General features: G+C 39.3%; 2 protein-coding genes across 6 annotated transcripts in view; one reads left to right on the top strand and one right to left on the bottom strand.

The window, feature by feature from the left end:
• Window positions 1-3,796, top strand: part of b3gat1b (beta-1,3-glucuronyltransferase 1 (glucuronosyltransferase P) b) — a 61,152-nt gene extending 57,356 nt beyond the window's left edge. Inside the window, exon 7 of the mRNA XM_080867216.1 lies at window positions 2,274-3,796. The gene's annotated coding sequence lies outside the window, so the exon portion shown is untranslated. The remainder of the gene's footprint in view (window positions 1-2,273) is intronic.
• Window positions 3,797-4,052: 256 nt separating this feature from the next.
• LOC308386870 (beta-galactosidase-1-like protein 2) lies at window positions 4,053-16,298 on the bottom strand. 5 transcript variants are annotated; one of them, XM_080866690.1, is made up of 19 exons: window positions 16,162-16,298; window positions 15,569-15,754; window positions 15,413-15,481; window positions 14,927-15,022; window positions 14,472-14,580; window positions 14,295-14,387; window positions 14,132-14,213; window positions 14,002-14,066; window positions 13,831-13,915; window positions 12,834-12,971; window positions 12,571-12,654; window positions 12,386-12,501; window positions 12,145-12,291; window positions 9,381-9,452; window positions 7,361-7,439; window positions 7,170-7,257; window positions 6,975-7,086; window positions 5,957-6,073; window positions 4,053-4,327 (listed from the first exon to the last, which is right to left on the bottom strand). In XM_080866690.1, the coding sequence occupies exons 1-19, from the start codon at window positions 16,251-16,253 to the stop codon at window positions 4,241-4,243; spliced, it is 1,917 nt and encodes a 638-aa protein (XP_080722816.1). In that variant the 5' UTR covers window positions 16,254-16,298; the 3' UTR covers window positions 4,053-4,240. The 5 variants fall into 5 exon arrangements, 4 of the variants coding, with proteins under 4 accessions (XP_080722816.1, XP_080722817.1, XP_080722815.1 ...); XM_080866691.1 differs by having other exon boundaries at window positions 12,386-12,498; XM_080866689.1 differs by having other exon boundaries at window positions 12,386-12,654.
• Window positions 16,299-17,913: the final 1,615 nt, after the last annotated feature.

Below are 17,913 nucleotides of genomic sequence, written 5' to 3'. Positions count from 1 at the left end.
TGATTACGTCGATTAAGCATCATGAGGTGGAGCGTGAGGGGTGGTTCCCTATTTTTTATTTATTTATTTTTGTTGTTGCTGGGAGTTGGAACCCTATTAGTTAGGTTGCTTAATATTTATGCTAAGTACTCTTTAAAATACCAGAATAGGGAGGATGGTGTAGGTTTAAGTTTATTAGATTGATCAGTATTGCTGAACTATGAAATTTTTTTTTGCATACAGGTATAACAGAATAGCTTTAGTGTAGTTGTTGTTTTAAACTTGAGTATGAACTTATACAAAATGCAGCAAGATATTTAAAAAACAGTTTTGTTGATTAAAAAACACTATATCGGATTCATATCGGTATCGGCAGATATCCAAATTTATGATATCGGTATCGGACATAAAAAAGTGGTATCGTGCCATCTCTACTATAAACATGTAGTTGTATATAAATATGATTTTTAAGACACAATGTTGAAACGAGTTAGGTGAAAAGCCAAAGCAGCCACTTTTGCTTCTTCTTTTTTTATTTAGTTTCAGTTTCGAGTTCAGATAGCTTGATAGTATAAATTTGCTGTCTGTCTTTCTTTGCAAAGAGTCATGTAGAGACAGTCGGTGGCAATAAGTCCTTTTTCTTCCTTGTCTTGTTCTTCTGTCTTTTTCTTTCAGAGGCTCCCGCAGAGAGTTTGTGGTCTCATAAGCTCTCCTGTGATATTTAGAGCTTGAGCTAGCCTCATAAATTAGTCAGTAGCTTAATCTGATACAAATCATGTTTTCTGTTTGTGTGATTAACACAGTCCCTGAAAGAAATAAACAATAAAGATGCAGTATCATGAGAGAAAATCTTGAGAGAAAAAAAGATGGGGAAAAACTGCACGCATAGCCTTCTGGATAAACCCTCAACTACAGAGTGTTGTAATAAACATAATGACATAGGTAAAATGAACGTTGGATGAGAGACTGTCAGAATAAAACAGGAAACATACTGAGATGCAGACTAAAACACACAGGCTTGACACTGGAACTGGGGGAAGTACAGACATGCATGCACATAACAGGCAGGGAAGACATGGAATGAAACACAAGGAGGGGAACATGGGAACAGGAAAGGGAGACGAGCCACAGAGGGAGACACGGACATAACACAGGAAACATATACAAAGGACTGACAGGCTCTCACAGGAGATACAAGAGGAACCTAATGCAAGAAACCATAAACAAGGCTGACTGTAAAACTTTAACTGAACCCATCCTTAAAATGGAAAAAGTGACAAAAACCCTGATGCATAGCACAATTTGTCCAGCCAACTTTTAAGAAGGCTGTCCAGCATACAGTGACATGGTATTGCAGACACCCGTGAAACTTTCTTTTTAGAATAATTTTTTCAACCAAGATTAGATAATGAGAAAGAAGATCAGCTGATGAACATTCAGCAATCATTTAAATGGTGAATGTTAGCTGGCACCACAAAAGTCCTAATTTATTGCATTTAAATGAACACTCCTTCAGGTGTTGTTGAAACAGCTATGTTAGCATTTGGCGCATACACAGTAAAAAGAAATCGATTGAAAATATATGCAAATCTGGTAATAATTTCACCATTATTAATATATATTAATGAGAAGAAGAAAAGAAAAGATGGAACGTTGCCATTCTTGCATAATAATATCAGCCATCTCCATCTTTTTTCAAACATAAAGGAGACTGCTAATTACCGCTTGTTAATATGTGAACCATTTGCACTTGTGAAAATTACAGGTTTATAAAAATAAACCTGTAAATTTTATACATGATTTTAATGTCATATTTATGATTCTTTACGAGCATCTACAGACAAATTCCCCGAGGTAATTCTTTTCCATGCAGTGGCAAAACAACATAGCCCTGTGATAGACCACTGAGCCTGTCTCTTCCCCTACATCAGCTAGGATGCAGGCTCACATGGATCATTGGACAAGTTATGGATTACTTATAAAAACAAATTAGTTACAATATTAGAAACAGGTCATTTAAAGCCTGTGCACACAGATTATATTGCTGTATTTTTAAAGGGATTATATACAAACAGTGTTTGGCAGAACCTGTACTTAAAAATCTGAGGTTTCGCATTGTAATTATGACACATGGAAGTCAGTTTGCATGCTACTGCCATGCTGGAAACTTGGGAGTATGATATTTTGAACATCATATTGCATTGATAAAGCTTTACATGGCCTCTATCATGGCTAATAATTCATTTTCTTTTTTTCCTGATTGCACTTATTAAGTGTAAACTTTTTTGTTTCAGGGGAGGAATGTTTCTACTGAGCTCTCCCTGGATTCAAACCAACCTGAGCTCCGAAAAAGCAACAGTCACGGTCAAAAGTATTACCAGGACGCAGCAGCTGTATTTCACCACAGCTTAGCATGAAGCTACGCGTGTCCAGTTGAAGAGGCAGAGCAAAGCCATGTGTGCTTGAGCGACCACAGAGTATCAAAGCACAACTGCACAAAAACGACTGGTGTGTTCTGGAGCAGCACTGAAAGGAGTTTGCCACCTGAGGTCTCCTCTGAGATAAGGGATGTCACATGACTTAGCTGCAGGAAGAGATGGTACAGCAAGCAATAAAGAGCCTTGTGAGCGACATCAACACCAGCCAACCATCCAATCAGAACTGAATGGGGCCCTTTTGTTTTGATGCAAGTTGGCTGTCGGGGAAAGAGCTGCACAGGGAAATAAAAGAAGTCCTTGTTTCAAGAGAGTCAGCACCGACTGTTAGACAGCACTGATGGGATCTGAGCCCTCCCCCTTTTTGTACTGTACAACAGTGAACCCAGTACTAATTAGGAGCCCTGCTACTTTTGAACATACATTTGCGCACACTGAGCTGTCACACTGCTCACAGACACACATGCACACAAAAACATGGAGCAGTGGCTTATTAACAGCAGCGTCCTCTCTCGCATTCATTTACTACAAGCTTAACATGCTGTAACAGCGCTGACATGCACTCATATTTAAAAGAGGATCCAGTATTGCTGTTAGCCTGTCAAACTCAAAGACTTCCTCATAAGCTAATTAAGACTGCGCTGGGTGAAGGTTTCTTAGCAGTTATTTATTGTTTCAGAGTAATTTGTAGCATTGGTATGTTAGTTGTGAACAGTACGTGTGAGAGTCGATGGAATGTAAAGCCATTACTCTGAAAATCAGAAGTGCATTCTTTCAAATAGCTGTGTTATACATTCTAATTATTCTCACCGTGGATGGAAGGCTTGCGAGTAATGAGTTCATACTCCACTGACTTGCAGCAACACCACTTAAGAATGCAAATGTTCTGTATGACTTTGTATCGTTTTAAGAGTTCCGTCAGTTCTCAGTGTTAATTTGCAGACATTTGAAACATTCAAACACTTGAAACATTGAACTTTGACTTGACTTGATTAGGGTCTGATGCTACTGCTATGTTGCTTGTGTTTCATTTGACAGCTGCTCAAACTACTGCCTCATGAAGCTGATTTTTGCTTTACAGACCTAAGATTGCAGTAACTGCTACTTGATACATACTCAAGTATATTCACATAGGCAATACAGATTTAACAATCTGACACACCGGCCACAGCCAGACTCCCTAAAATTGTTACTCTAAGACTGTAAATTCACAGAACGTGATCATTGCTTAATAATTCTGCTGTATGTGTAAAGATTTATTGTAAATAAGGGTACTGTATGTACATAGGTTTAAACTGCTCCCATACAATCGTGACTCTGTCTTTGATTTAAAGAGTCATGTCTCTCTCTCTCTCTCTCTCTCTCTCTCTATATATATATATATATATATGTGTGTGTGTGTGTGTGTGTGTGTGTGTGTGTGTGTGTGTGTGTGTGTGTGTGTGTGTGTGTGTGTGTGTGTGTGTGTGCATATATGTATATGCCCATTTCACCAGAGTTCTAAATTCGCTTTTCATGGATTTAGACACAGAGATTTCAAAATGTGAGGCAACTGCACATAAATCATATTTCCTTCGTACATCAAGCTGTTATAAAGTAGGATTAGCTATAAAATCTACCAGACTAAACTGTGCCATATTCAAAATGAATCCCGAATGAGCCCCCAATATATATGTAGGTGAAATTTATTGGATTTGACAGAATTTATTGTTTCCCTGTATTTCAATTCCTCCTGATATGATAAACACCTAGTAATACAAAAGAAATGCAAATTTTACATACATACACACATAAACACAAACATTGGAATTGTGACGTGATGTTGGTCACTGGATGTCAGCAGCCATGCCAAGATCAGCCTGATCCTCAAAGTGGACCTTGAAGTCTCCCTCTTGTTCCTCAAACACAATGACCTAATTTATTTGAGTGTGAAAAAAAAACACAGACAAGTGTTAGAGATTTGTTTGGTTTTTGCAATTATAGTACAAAAATACATTAAGAGTACAGCAGTTTACAAAGCTAGAGCCAGCAGATATTTAGTATAAAGAGTGTGAAGAGGAGGAAACGGCTAACCTGAGTCGCCCAGAAGGTAACAAAATCATCTTACAAGCAAATATGAATGAAACATACAACAAACAACATGTAAATTAGCTATGGTGATCCTAGGCTGGGCTAAGCTATTGGAAGCCTTGGAAAACCTAAACACATTAATATCGTCAGTCTTCTCGTCTAACACTAGATAAGAGAGAGCAAGTAAGCAGTGTTAATTTTGTAGACCAATAATTTTCATCATATTTTTAGTCAACAACCTTTTTTCTGACAAAAACAAGACAATAACTACATAAAAGCTAAAGTCACAGGGACAAAAACTATGATGATGTCTATTGACTCTTTCATCAATGATTAAAACGGGATGAAGATATTATAGAGAGAGAGAGAAATCCAATCAGAACTAATTTAGTTGTGTAGAAAGATGGGACGAGTGGGAGTGATCCAATCAGAAGTATGTCCTTGTGCCATCACTTTAGATGCAAACATATGGAAACGGAGAAAATAAGACACATTGTAACCTGTGTGGCACAACTTTCACTATTACAACACTTTAACAACTATTACACTTCATGTTTTAGTCAAACTACAATTTTTACTCTGAGTATTGCTATCAGTCTCAAGTAGTTATGACCAGATGGCTACACAGCCAGATCCATCCCTGGGTGACATCATGGTGGCTGCAACCATCTTTTACATAAGTCTATATTCTGTCTTATACTTTTTTAAGAAATTCTTTGTCATCTATTTCCTATTCTAGCAAACCTTTAAACCAATCATCTTTCTGCCTCCACATAGCATCATCGCCAATGATCGATGAAGCTATGTGGAGGTTTTTTGGAGGACTGCATGCAAGCACGTCTGCTTTGGCTGTGTAGTTAAAGACCTACAAGAAAGGACACAAGCGCTGTACCATTTTGTATTTATGAGAATAAAAAATATTCTAGAACAGAATATTAGCCTAAAAAATTGTGTTGCTCTACTTTTTTATTTAAATTACTTTCAGTTCTTCTGCTGTAATTCTTATATGAAATGATAATCGCTTGCATCCAGGGAAACAATCATACAAAGCCACTATTGCAAAAGCTAACTTAGTATATAAGCAAAAAAAGAAAAGAAATGAAGCAAAACAAAACACAAAGGCTGAAACAGTTTAACAGTAAATCAGGTCACGGTTGTCAGATACAGAAACAAAAGCAATAATTAAAATTCTTAATTAAACTAAGGAGAAAAAAATGTGAAACACATTTACATATTTGAACTTTTGGGATCAACAACTCATTAGAACCAACATTACAAACGCCAACAACAGCTGTTTACAATCATACTGTGACAGCAGATATCAAACTACAAGCTCGTTTTATTAAAATTAGCTGTTCTCCGACCTGAAGGATGCATCCACGGACTCTGGATGTAGCTGTAAGCGGCGCTCACACAGACTAACAAAGTGCTACAATCATCATAATTCATCATTTGCTTCTGAACAGTTATACCTGATTGATTCCACTATTGAGAAAAGGACCTGGGAGGTAGAGAGTCTGCTGGGGGCCAATGGACCAGTAGCGCCCAAGGTTCAACCCATTGATAAACACAACACCTTTCTCCCAGCCCTGCGGATCCCAGACACATACATTTATTAAAACAAATTCAAAAAATAAGTATAAACACACCTGGCTTCTTTATGTATGTTTTTAACATATTTAGATGAGGAAACATTTGACTATTTTAAAAATGCCGCAGACAAAAGATGTTTTATAGTACTTGAAGGACAGCACAAATGGTAATTCTTCAGTGGTTCATTGAATAAGATTACCAACAGATCTCATATACTTCTGTTTAAAATGAAATAAATTACACCCACAGTATCAGAAGCTCATTTTGCCCCCATTGGCACTCCTTGTAGGAGTTTTGTGTACGTCCACCAGTACCTGCTTTCTAAACTCTCTTCCCTGTAAAATGATTCTCCTTGGTTTAAATGCCCATTCAACATTTCAGTGACACTGAAGGTTTTATTATTTTCAACCAAGTCATTGCATGACCTTCCATTTCTTCTTTCTGAGCCATTCTTTCACGAATGTGCTTCAGATCATTATCCTTTCAAAAAGGTCCACTTTCAGCTCACTTTTCAGATAAACGGATTCACATTACTGTATATTCAGGCGATGCTGAAGAATGCAAAGCTGAATCAATGCCTGCAAGCTACCCAGTGGTGAACTGGCAGTAATTTGATTTTCTTTACAGTTAATTTTGTTATTTCAAATAATTTGAAGAGCTTTTTATACCCTCTTCCAGACTGAAGACTCACAGGCAGACACTTCAACAGGATAGAGCACAAAAGATCCTAATGACAGACATTTAAAAGTCAGTTTCCACCTGCTACTCCACAAGGAGGTTTCAGTCATCGGAATTCCTTCTTCTAATTTATTGGATTTCAAGGTGTAACAATGTGATTAGTCTTTTCCGTTCATTTAAATGTCATTTACTTATTTTTTAACATAGCTGTTTACTTACTGGCAGCTTCACAAACGTGTCACTTGGATACCCATATGCAAACAGTCTGCCCATGAAAAATCCAGGGAAGCTGGGTGTTTCAGAAAGACTTTTCCAGGGTGCTTGATAAAGACTGAAATAAGGCCACATCAAACACACTATTACAGACAAAAGCAAGTAATATGCAGCGTATTAGATTTAATAAAGTCTACAAACCTATCAAGGAAGCTGGGTTTCATATCCAGGCTGTATATTGTAAAATCTCTCAAGGGGATATTGTTTAATAAAATGTCTCCCACTAGTCCTGCAAAAACACAAATCGAAATTGGCTTGCCCTCTACAAACTGATTGCTTGAGTGATTTAAAAGCAGGCAGAGCGATGAACAGCAAAAATTTCAGTCAGTCACCTTTACGTTGCTTGTCAAGCTCCCTTCCCTGGTGAACTCGTCCACAGTTCTCCACCAATAAACTCAAGGTACGACGTCCCTGTAGGGATCAATCACATTTATGTTTTTTGATCGTTTTAACAGCCAGACAGCTGCCTCTCCAGCATCCATCACCAGTGTTGGGTAAGTTACTTTAAAATAGTAACTTAGTTACATTACTAGTTACTTCTCTCAAAAGTAACTCAGTTACTTCAAGTTACTCGTTACTTTCAAAGTAACTAGTTACTAGGGAAAGTAACTTTGGTTTTACTCAGAATTCTCTTGTTAATGTGTTGCTTCCATAACTTTGCCAGCCTTCTAGCTTGCTTACTTGCCACAAGTGCACTGTGCCACCTACCAATAGAAAGGAAAAGATAATGTGCATATTTCCACGAGAGAAATCCCACGCCTGGACCGTCATTGACTGCTGCCATGATTCTAGCCTACGTCACAGTGTCATCTGCGCCTTTTACATCCAACACAAAAACTGCAGTCGTGGTGCTTTCGATTGTACTCAGAACTCGGAAATTCTGCCTTCCGAATAGGAAGATGTAGGTAACACCAGACTGCAGATGAGCTGCATACAGAGCTGGACTGGGACAAAAAAATCATCCCGGGCATTTTGACTAGAGACTGGCCCACCATTATAGGAAAAATCATAAAGCCTTTGAATGAAAACAAACGCTGTTGTGACAGTGATGTTCACTGTTCTGATGGTATATATGCATCAATCTATCAATCGTTTGTTGTAAGATTCAGATAATTATTTTTTAAAAGCTAGACATTTTAAATGAGAATAAGAAAGAAAAGTATTTCTTTGTGCCCCCCTTTCCCTGTTAATGCCCTACCTGCCCCCCTGGCAACACTTTGCTAGACCCGCCCCTGCACAGTTACCAGCTGTCAGCTACTTAGAAAAGGATCCTGGTGTTATTTGTCTCTCAGAAACAGTTCATAACTTCAACTCATTCATGTCACCTAAAAGGTAAACCTGTTTCTCCATCACCTGTTCAGCTCTGATGATCCAGTAAGGACATCTCCTGGTTTCATCTTCATGTTTCCCTCTCACCAGATAACCAAACCGACATCATGACCAGCAGCTTTACAGCTGTGGCTCCAGCAAACATCAGCTGATACTAGAAATTAATATTAAATAAATTCTAACAACAGCTGATCAAGCTTAAACGTGCTGCTGTTGTTTAGTGCGACATCCGCTGGTTTCCTCTTTCAGCGCAAAGTGGGCGATAAACAAACAAGAGAGCCGATCAGCTGATCATTGATCAGTTTTCGTGATTGAAGTAGAAACGGGAGAGGGAGGGGGGAGAATGAAAGAAGAAGAGGCAGCTGTGCAGCGTAAACACAGAATAACTCCAGCTTTGTGCCTTTTTCATTGTAGCTGAAGTCCGGGACAAACTGTTCCTTTTCACCTCAATAAGAAACGCGTAATATTTTCTCTGAATACCAGACGGGACGGCTGGCAACTCTAATAACTTATGAACAAAATAAAGTTAAACATCATTAACTTCATAGCACCCACCCAGCTGTATAGAAACTCCGTCATGCTAGCTAGCACGCAGTACGGAAAAAGTCAGAATAACGAAAATAAACTCCACCTAAACTTGGTTTATATCTGACCCAGAGAGACTGCAGGTCATAACTTCTTACCTGAAGTTCAGTTCACACTTGGACCGGCGGCCGCCTGGGGTCTCTTTTCCTTCTGCGTCCCCTTTCCCTCATCCACCTGCTGGCCTCCACCACTTGCTAATGTTACTGAATCTGTGGAAGCTCCGCGATAGCCACCACACGAAGTAACGAGTAACGACCCCATCTAAATCCCAGTAACGAGTAACGCGTTCCTGATTTTGGCATAATAACTAGTTACCGTGCTCGTTACCACAATAATAACGTAGTTACTGTAACGCGTTACTTAATAACGCGTTAGTCCCAACACTGTCCATCACACTGAATGAAGCCTTTCTCTTCACTGTTCAACTTGATATCATACCTTACCATCAGGAACCGCCAGCTCCAGACTCTGGCGCTTGAAAAGGCCAATGTAGCTTCTGTCTACAAACACCTGGAGTAAAAAACATTAGTGTCAAATAACTGTAGTAATTTAGTTTAAACTGTGTCCTGCTGGAAGGCACCAGAGCAACGCTCCACCCCTTTTTCTTTGAAGAATGAAATATCCACTTAAGCCGAAGTTTAATTGGTTGGTCCTCACTTTAAGAGCATTTCATGCAATAAAACTGGTAAAGACAGCATGAGTGGTCAAACCTGTCAGTTTAATATCTCAAACCAGATCTACTAATATCTGGGCCAGTGCTAAACCCTCTTTTAGGGCTTACCAAAAAGGCCGAGTGTCAGTGTTGTAGGGCAAATTAGCATGATGATGCATTTACAAAAGTGTGTCCATGGAAGTGGAAAGATCATATGGTGATGCAAACAGTGAGCTATCTTTATATCCAAAGATGCAGTCAGCTTATTTTAGTAATTACCTGACAAGAGGTGTACGAATTAGTGTCTAAAAATAAAGGCCTTTGATGAGGGAGTGCAAAAGAAGCGAATGAGGGTCTGACAAAAATAATACAATTTAAGCTAATGCTGTACACATGGTTCTTTATGAAAACAGTGTGACTATGTAGAGAAATGAAAAGAAGAGGAAGAAGAATCAGGATGATTTTCTTTGGGGGGAACTCATCTGTGAAAGTGCTAAAACTGTGTGAGTTTGAGGACTAAGCCTCAGGTGGACCTCAGGATTTATCCAGAGGAGAGCGGCGTTATGATAAACCATAACCCTGAATTAACCTGAAACCATGGGGCCTGCATGATGTGCAGAAGAACACTAAACATTATTTACCAGAGAGATGTTTAGATCTCTATGTATGTGACTAAAAACACTGTTCAGTTCACTTCTGTTTGGTTTCAATTAAATAATAGACTGAAAGGGAGTCTGCAAGCATGCAGGTCGAGGACAGGGCCAAGGTTTTAGCAGTGTGCTCAGCTTTGACTGATCCAATTAATGCTTACTTTAATAAATATCTAGCATTATATGTTATATATATATATAAACAATGGTAATTTGCACAACTGCAATATCCAGACAGGTCAGGAACTATAATGGAATTACAAGATTTTGTAATCCTTTTTTTATTTGTGGAAAAAACAATGAACTGTCTGAAGATTTTCTGCACACCGTAGGAGCACAAATCTCAGATTTACACAGTGGAATAGTTTGTCATAAAGCAGTCCTCCTCTGGCTCAATCCTGCGCTGCACCTGAGCTGTCAGATATAGCTGTGGCTGACATTAACTTTGAGAAAATTGGTAGAATTTAAAATTCACCAGAGAATATGTGAGGGAGAGAAGCCCATCAAGTGTAGAGACAGAGCGGGCAACTATCCCGCAGGAACAAATGAAAGTGAGAGAGGAAAAAGCTGGAAACGACATCCACGAGCAGAGAGCTGTAAACAATACATAAGAACTTGTGAAGATGGTCAAACAGATGAGTTTAGGTTTATAACTTCAGTGTGACATTTGATCACATTTGTTCAGTTGTTGAATAACGTAAGCAGTTCTGACATCGAACTGAAGTAAGCTGTTGGTAAACAATTCACAACTGAAATATGTGCCTTTAATGGAACTACAAGATTTTGTAATCTTGAGTAACAGTGAGCGAACTGGACAGAGTCACTGTTTCCCAGTGTTTTTGCTCTGCTAAGACCTCAGTCAGGGCTAAAGTGGCAAACTCTAGAGGAAAGTGTATAAAATGTATATTCCCCAACATGTGCTAGCTGACCACTCAGAGGTAGTGTTTGCAGACAAGTCGGCATCTCAGTACAAACTACAGGTGGCCCTGGCAACAGTGACCAAAGCAATCACAGCACTCAGATAACTGGTTACCATGAAGTCACTGATTGTCTTTTTCAGGAATGAATAGCTTATACTTAACAGCTTAACAACTCACAGCCGGCTGCGAAATATTAATTTTCTTATAATGACCAGCAGTTGCCGCGTGGTTGTTAACTTGTCTGTTGGCCTGTGTGACTGATGTAAACTAGGTTAACTGTCCTCTGGCTCCTGCTTATATTTGATCGTTCAAATTTTCAGCAAGAAGGAATCATTTTGTTCTTGCAGGGTTTTTTCTTATTATTTATTTATTTGCTGTTCATTTTATGAACAATATCAAAAATGTTTAATGAATGAGCTATTAGGAGGATATTTTTAACCCTTGGACAGAGTCTGGTTAGCTGTTTTCCCATATTTGCAGTTTTTCTATGCTGACTATCTTATGCCACTAGGTTTAAGATAAGATAACCTTTATTAGTCCCACACGTGGAAAATTTGTTTTGTCACAGCAGGAAGTGGACAGTGCAAAAGTTATGACGCAAAAATTAGAATACAATAAGAATAAATACAGTACACAGCTGTACAGAATAGAATAAAATAATATACTATATACAGTAGAATAAAATAGAATAAAAATATACAATAAGATAAAAATAGAATACAAATGCTATATACAACTGAGTAAAAATACAACGATGCCAGAAAAGATTATTGCACTTAGTGTTATTGCACATGTGTGGATGTGTGTGTTTGTTCAGTTAAAGTTCAGTTCATATTTAACAGACATATATCTTTTAGCAGTAAGACATGACTTCCTTGTTTTTAATAAATTTGTTTTCAGCAGCTACAAACACATTATGGAAGCTAAGCAATTAGCTTATGGATAAATATCATGCACATGTATAGTGTGCATTAACTCACCAGGGCACGGTCTCTGACATTGTCCCCTGACTGTAACAGCCCTCCCCTCGTGATGATAGTCTCATACAGAGTGTAGCCATAGGACTGTCCATTTCTGTTGTTCACGGGTAGATTTTCCATGTTTACTGGTTTGGTGGACTTAAATGGCTGCAGAGACAATTGAAACAGTTGAACTGTCTGAAAAGCAAAATTCTTTACATTGCAGGATATGTACGTCACAGATAATCTCACATAAACGTACTCCTTCTGTGAAGCTTAAAGCATCCCATAATGAAAGGTGCTGGTACATAATGGCTGGTTCATAAGCCTCCCTGTAATGCAGGACTGGCATGTCCGGGAGACTGTCAGAGCCTCCTGCTGCACAGAGAGGCAAAGAGGTCAGTAACTGAATAAAATAATGTGCTGCATATCTCGTGTTTTTCTTACTGTTTTTGTATCGGGAAAGTAAATCCCTGAGAAGATGGTACTTTGAAGTGTATTCCCCAGATTCAGACAGAGGAGCGTCATAATCTGCGGAACATCAACAGTGTGCGAAAACTGTCATTTGCTGCCACCTGCTGGGTGTTAAGGTCAACAGTACAGAACACGACATTTTCCAGCTCTCATACGGCAGTTATTAATCACTCAAACGTCTTTGTGAATTTGCATGAGAGTCTATTTGAGACTGAGCACAGTACAAAGGAACCAACCATAGCTGGGGACTAAAGCTCTGTATGAGGGATTGGCGAGTGCTCCGCTCATGAAGCCAAAACTGGATCCTCCGTGGAACATGTACAAGTTGACAGACATGCCTCTCCTCAGAATTTCCCTTACAGTGGATACCATATCTGACAAGAAATGAGACGTGTTCACAGTGTTTAGAAAAATGGATTCATGCAAATACAAATTTTGAATCCCGAAACTCTTCTGACTCATTTTCTTAAATGCTTTAAGTGACTCATTCAAAAGCAGCATGACCCTGACATTTGCATGTCCACTGTGGGCATGTAGCTGCCATTTCTCATGCAAAAATCTACACTGGGGTGAGAAAGAAAGCACATTTACAGCAGTTTAGAGGAACTGGAGATAGAGTAGCACTAGTGAAACAGACAATAACGCTACCCTTTGATTGGTTTTACTCATATATGCATTTCTTTCAAGGGTTAGTAAAGTATTCGTAAAGTAAGAGTATAGATTTCTGTATCCAAATTTCTTTTCACAAGCAGGTTTTCCATGTTTACTGGTTTGGTTGATGTAAACGACTGTTTTTAAAACAAATTTGCTTTAAAGCAGTAATTATAAGACAAAAACCCAACAGATTTCAATTTCCAAATTTGGTTTCTGAAGCAGGAGATTTAGACCGATTTGTATTTCACTGCACAAGCTGCACACAAATGTATAAAAATGAATGAAAGACTAATAAAATAACTACAGGCAATGATTTCCACAATATTTTTCTTTTCATTTTATAAAATATAAGAAGAATTCAATTTGCACAAGACACTTTATGCCTGTTTTTTGCTAATGTAACATCACTATGTAGCATTGGCTTTCAGAGATACTAAGAGAAGGATGTGTACGCTTCTTTTACCACCTCGCTGAATTATGAAGACTCCCTTGAGCGACACTCCATTGTTAGACCACCCAGGTTGATTATGAATAGCAGGGGAGCAACATGCCACTAGCAGCACAGAGAACCCTCCTTACCCTCTGGGGGCAGCACATGGTGGAGCTCTCCCCAGATATCATACCAGCCGGTCCAGTAATCCATCACCATGGTGGGGTTGTTGGGCTGAAAAGCAGCACGCACACAGTCAGCTTGCATCTCCTTACTGTCATCAGTGATGGATACAAGTGATGTGGAAAGGTGAGACTCACCTGGATAGCAGTCAGCTCCTGGATGTTTCTCTGATTTAGCTTCTGAAGCTTCACTGTCCTGAGGGCTACACGAGATTAGGTTAACTCTGTGTGTGCATGTTTATGTTTAGGTGTGTGATTATTAATATACCTCCATCCACACCCCCAGACTTTAACGTTTTGTGCTTGTCTGATGTGAGCAGCAGTTCGCTGATCCCTCTGGATTGCAGAGCCTTTCAAAATAAAACACAAAGGAAGAAGTGAAAATAATCCTATTGATCCGTTCTATCCCATCAAGTTTCATGTGTAGTCACCTCTTTAATGAAAAGCATGTAACTCTGATCCTTTGCAAAGGAGCCATACTCGTTTTCCACTTGCACGGCAATGATTGGACCTCCTTTCTTGAACTAGAAAAACACAAACAAGCATTTTTTTTTTTTAATTAAAAAGATTAACAGACTCTGCTTCAGCTGGTATGTTTCCAGCCTGACCTGCAATGGAACCAGTTTTGGTATCAGCTTGTCAAAAAAAGTGTTGACAGCCTGAATGAACCCTGGGTGCGTCGTCCGCAGTCTCATGCTGCTGTCTTGGAGGAGCCAGCTGCAAAGACATAGAAAACATGCTCAGTTAACACTTAACAACAGAGCCACAGTGAGTCTAAAATACTGGACAAAGCTTGAGACACTGAGCAAGCCTTTACTTTAAACAAGATGCGACTCTTCCACCCTGATTTCATTCAGAAAGCAAAAATGGCACTTTGTGCGTTAGATCAAGTAACTCTTGTGCTGTCCGGTTAAATTCACTTAAATACAAATCTATTTACTCAGGACAGGCACTGAACAGACTTGCAGTTTAAACTAACGTCCCTTTTCATACCATATGAATATACACACAAAAAAATTCTGAATTTCTACATAAACCTACATACAGAGAACACCGTGACTACCTCGGCAGTCCTCCTAGGTCCAGCTCAGAGGAAATGTAGGGTCCTGGACGCAAAATCACCCACAGTTCCATCTCGGCTGCAAGACTTATATAGGCTCTGAAATCCAAACAGAAAAGAAAATCAACAAGCAACTTTTTCCTGTGCAAACCCAAAGTTTAGACTCACAGTGAGGCTCCATTTCTTATTGTTTGGTGAGTCTGAAAAGTGCCTGGCAACAACACTGGCAGAGGCAGGACCTCTCTCTTCGCTTATCATCGCTGTGCAGTTAATTGCTCGATAAGCTGCTTTTGTTATGGAGATGCTGCTGTTGTCAGGTGGGACTCTCTGCCTCTAGCATCTCCCCTGAGCACTGAGGACTTAGATGATGAGGAGAAAATGAAGAATATATCCAAAATACCTTAGAGCAGGTAATATTGTTAGAGAAGCTAGGAAGGTGGTGTGAAGGATGCTGTGTGGTGATTAATCATATAAGAACATTCTCCTTACTGTAAATCCAGCTGTGTCTGGAAGCTAAAAACCTCTCTTTCCGGCTGGTGCAGATTCCACGGCACATATCTGCAAGGATGGAGGGCGCCCACAGTTAACATTCAGCAGTGACAGTGCTTGTGATTCTAAACTCAATCACTGGAGCAGTGTTCGTACGTAGTGAGGGTATTAATCCCACAGGCTTTCATCTTCATCAGGCGGTCCCTCCAGTAGGCCCTGGGCACACGGAAATAGTGGATGGATCCCCCAATGATGCGGAAGGGCTCTCCCTCGAGGGTGAACTGGGACGTGTTGGCACACAAGCCGACCTTTCGGCTCATCCTCCTCCCCCTTCCCGACATGCTGGAAGAGGAGTTCCACTCAGTGTGTCACAGTCACTTAATGCCTAACACAGGCTATTGTACTCTAACTGACCACATGACATGCTTGGCAGGAATTTGCAGATGTCTTGAGTTGAGCAGGAGGACATCAGACTTCAGTAAACTCATAAGAGCTTCTTTTACATTTTCTTCATCATCCATTAGTTTCTTATTATTCACTTCCCAAAATAAATAAAGTTTCTTATGACAACCGTCAAACTGTGTGTAATACAATGACACTGTTGTACTGTTATAGAAGCCACACAAACAATATTACTATTGAGACTGTTTGAATTGTGTGTCTGTGAAAACTACATCAAGCTGAATCGTTGCATTGAGGGGAAAACAACAGCCTCTTACTGGAACATACGTAACATTTTAAGAACTTACCCAAGATATCTGTACATGATGAATCCAGCAATGCACAGGCAGATGAGTGCATATTTCCTTTTGTGCACATTTCTTATCCTGAGGACAACCATGGATGGAGAGCGAGATCCCTTCTGGCAACATAAGCAACAGTCGAGTTAAGTTCACAGCAGCATCTGTGTGCAGATGAACGCATGATGCTGGTCTGAACAGTGCACCGCCTCGTGGGAGTGCCTCTGCGCGGAGCCATGGAAATCTAACTCACCTCATTAGCAGCAGGGTTTGTCTTCGGTATTGTTTGGCTTGTAAGAACTACTACACAGCTTCCTTTTTCTTTTCTTCTTTTTTTAGAGCTTTACCAGAAAAAACAACAAACAAAATGAAAACATTTAATCCTGAAAAAGTTTCTTCCATCTTAAAAATAGTGTCTAGTAATCTAAAATATAAAAATAACGAGAAATGCGGCAAGTTATATCATATCTCCAAAGTGTTCATTATTTTATCTTCTTTTGAAACTTGTCTAGATGTGTGGAGCTAATTGCATATTGCTGCCCTTCATTCGTCATTCATAACTCATTCTATGGAGTTGGTCCTTATTTCTACATGTGCTGGGGACCATAACAACCCCACAGTGGTGCCCAGTTCATGTTCTTCACTTGACACATGTTGAAATGGGGTATTTTGCTTTGTTTGCCTCTACTATCCCTACCTTTAAGTGCCATTAGTAGTCCAATAGACTCTACACAGGCCTGTACATTTCTTAACCTCTCCCAGCCACTCACGATCCACCCAGGTTCCCACAAGCTCTGTACCACCACAACACTCATATATGACTTAGCTAGTGGCCAGCAAGCAGCAACTCTTGTAAGTGGGAAATGGCTCTTCGATCCCTTATCTTATGACCCCTGTAAATACTTTCCTGATGCGTTTTTTCAACTTTAGTTGCTACTGCTCTGGTTTCAAGACAGAAAAGATGATTATTTGTGCTCCTCAGCAAAGGAAGACAAACCAGGGTTAGCTGTTAGAGCCACTAGCTACAGCTAATTGTTTCTATTGGTTTCATAGTCGGAATAGCCCTGCACACGTAACTTTGTGGTGGTTAGTGGTCGTGTCGATTTTCAATATGCAGCTGTAGAAGCTGTTAGAGTCACGTGTGTAAACCTGCCCTCCTTTTCTTTTTGGTGTGCTCTTTCTCTTCCACTGTGAAAACACACTCACTCATAAAATTTCTCAAACTCTTAATGAGTTTTATTTAGGAAGGTTCCTAAATAATTGTCATGACCTGGAATTATCTGCATGGCCACAAGAGCTGGTGGAATTCTCTAAAAACTAAGGAATGCTGCTTCATTGCTTTCTTTCTTTCCCTTCTTTAGGAAAGTATGCAGTGGATTAATTTATAAAAGAAGATGATGTCTGGCCACAGTTCATATGTTATACACGGACCCACCATCATTACAAAGGTGGAGCAGCTAGACAACACTGCATTTTCAGTTTTAAGCAATATGCTGTTTATGTCTCTGTGATAGAAATGGCTCCTTATCAAGTTATTATAATAAAACTCCCATATTTACATTCCAAATTTATATAAAGTTCTTGGGCGCTTTATTAAAATAATCAAATCGAATTTAAGATTGATCATAACACATTTTGCATTAGTTATGTTTGTTGTTGTAGTATTTTTAAATAATTGACTGTAGGCCTCTTCTTTAGCTTTATATTCGTCCTTGAAGTTGTCAGTGCTTCAAAAAAAGACACTTTGCAGGTATTTAAGGA

Source organism: Rhamphochromis sp. 'chilingali', assembly GCF_963969265.1.
Source record: "Rhamphochromis sp. 'chilingali' genome assembly, chromosome: 19".
NCBI classification, from domain to species: Eukaryota; Metazoa; Chordata; class Actinopteri; order Cichliformes; family Cichlidae; genus Rhamphochromis; species Rhamphochromis sp. 'chilingali'.
Note: the sequence above shows the minus strand (reverse complement) of the source record. Positions and strands in the feature narration are given on the sequence as shown.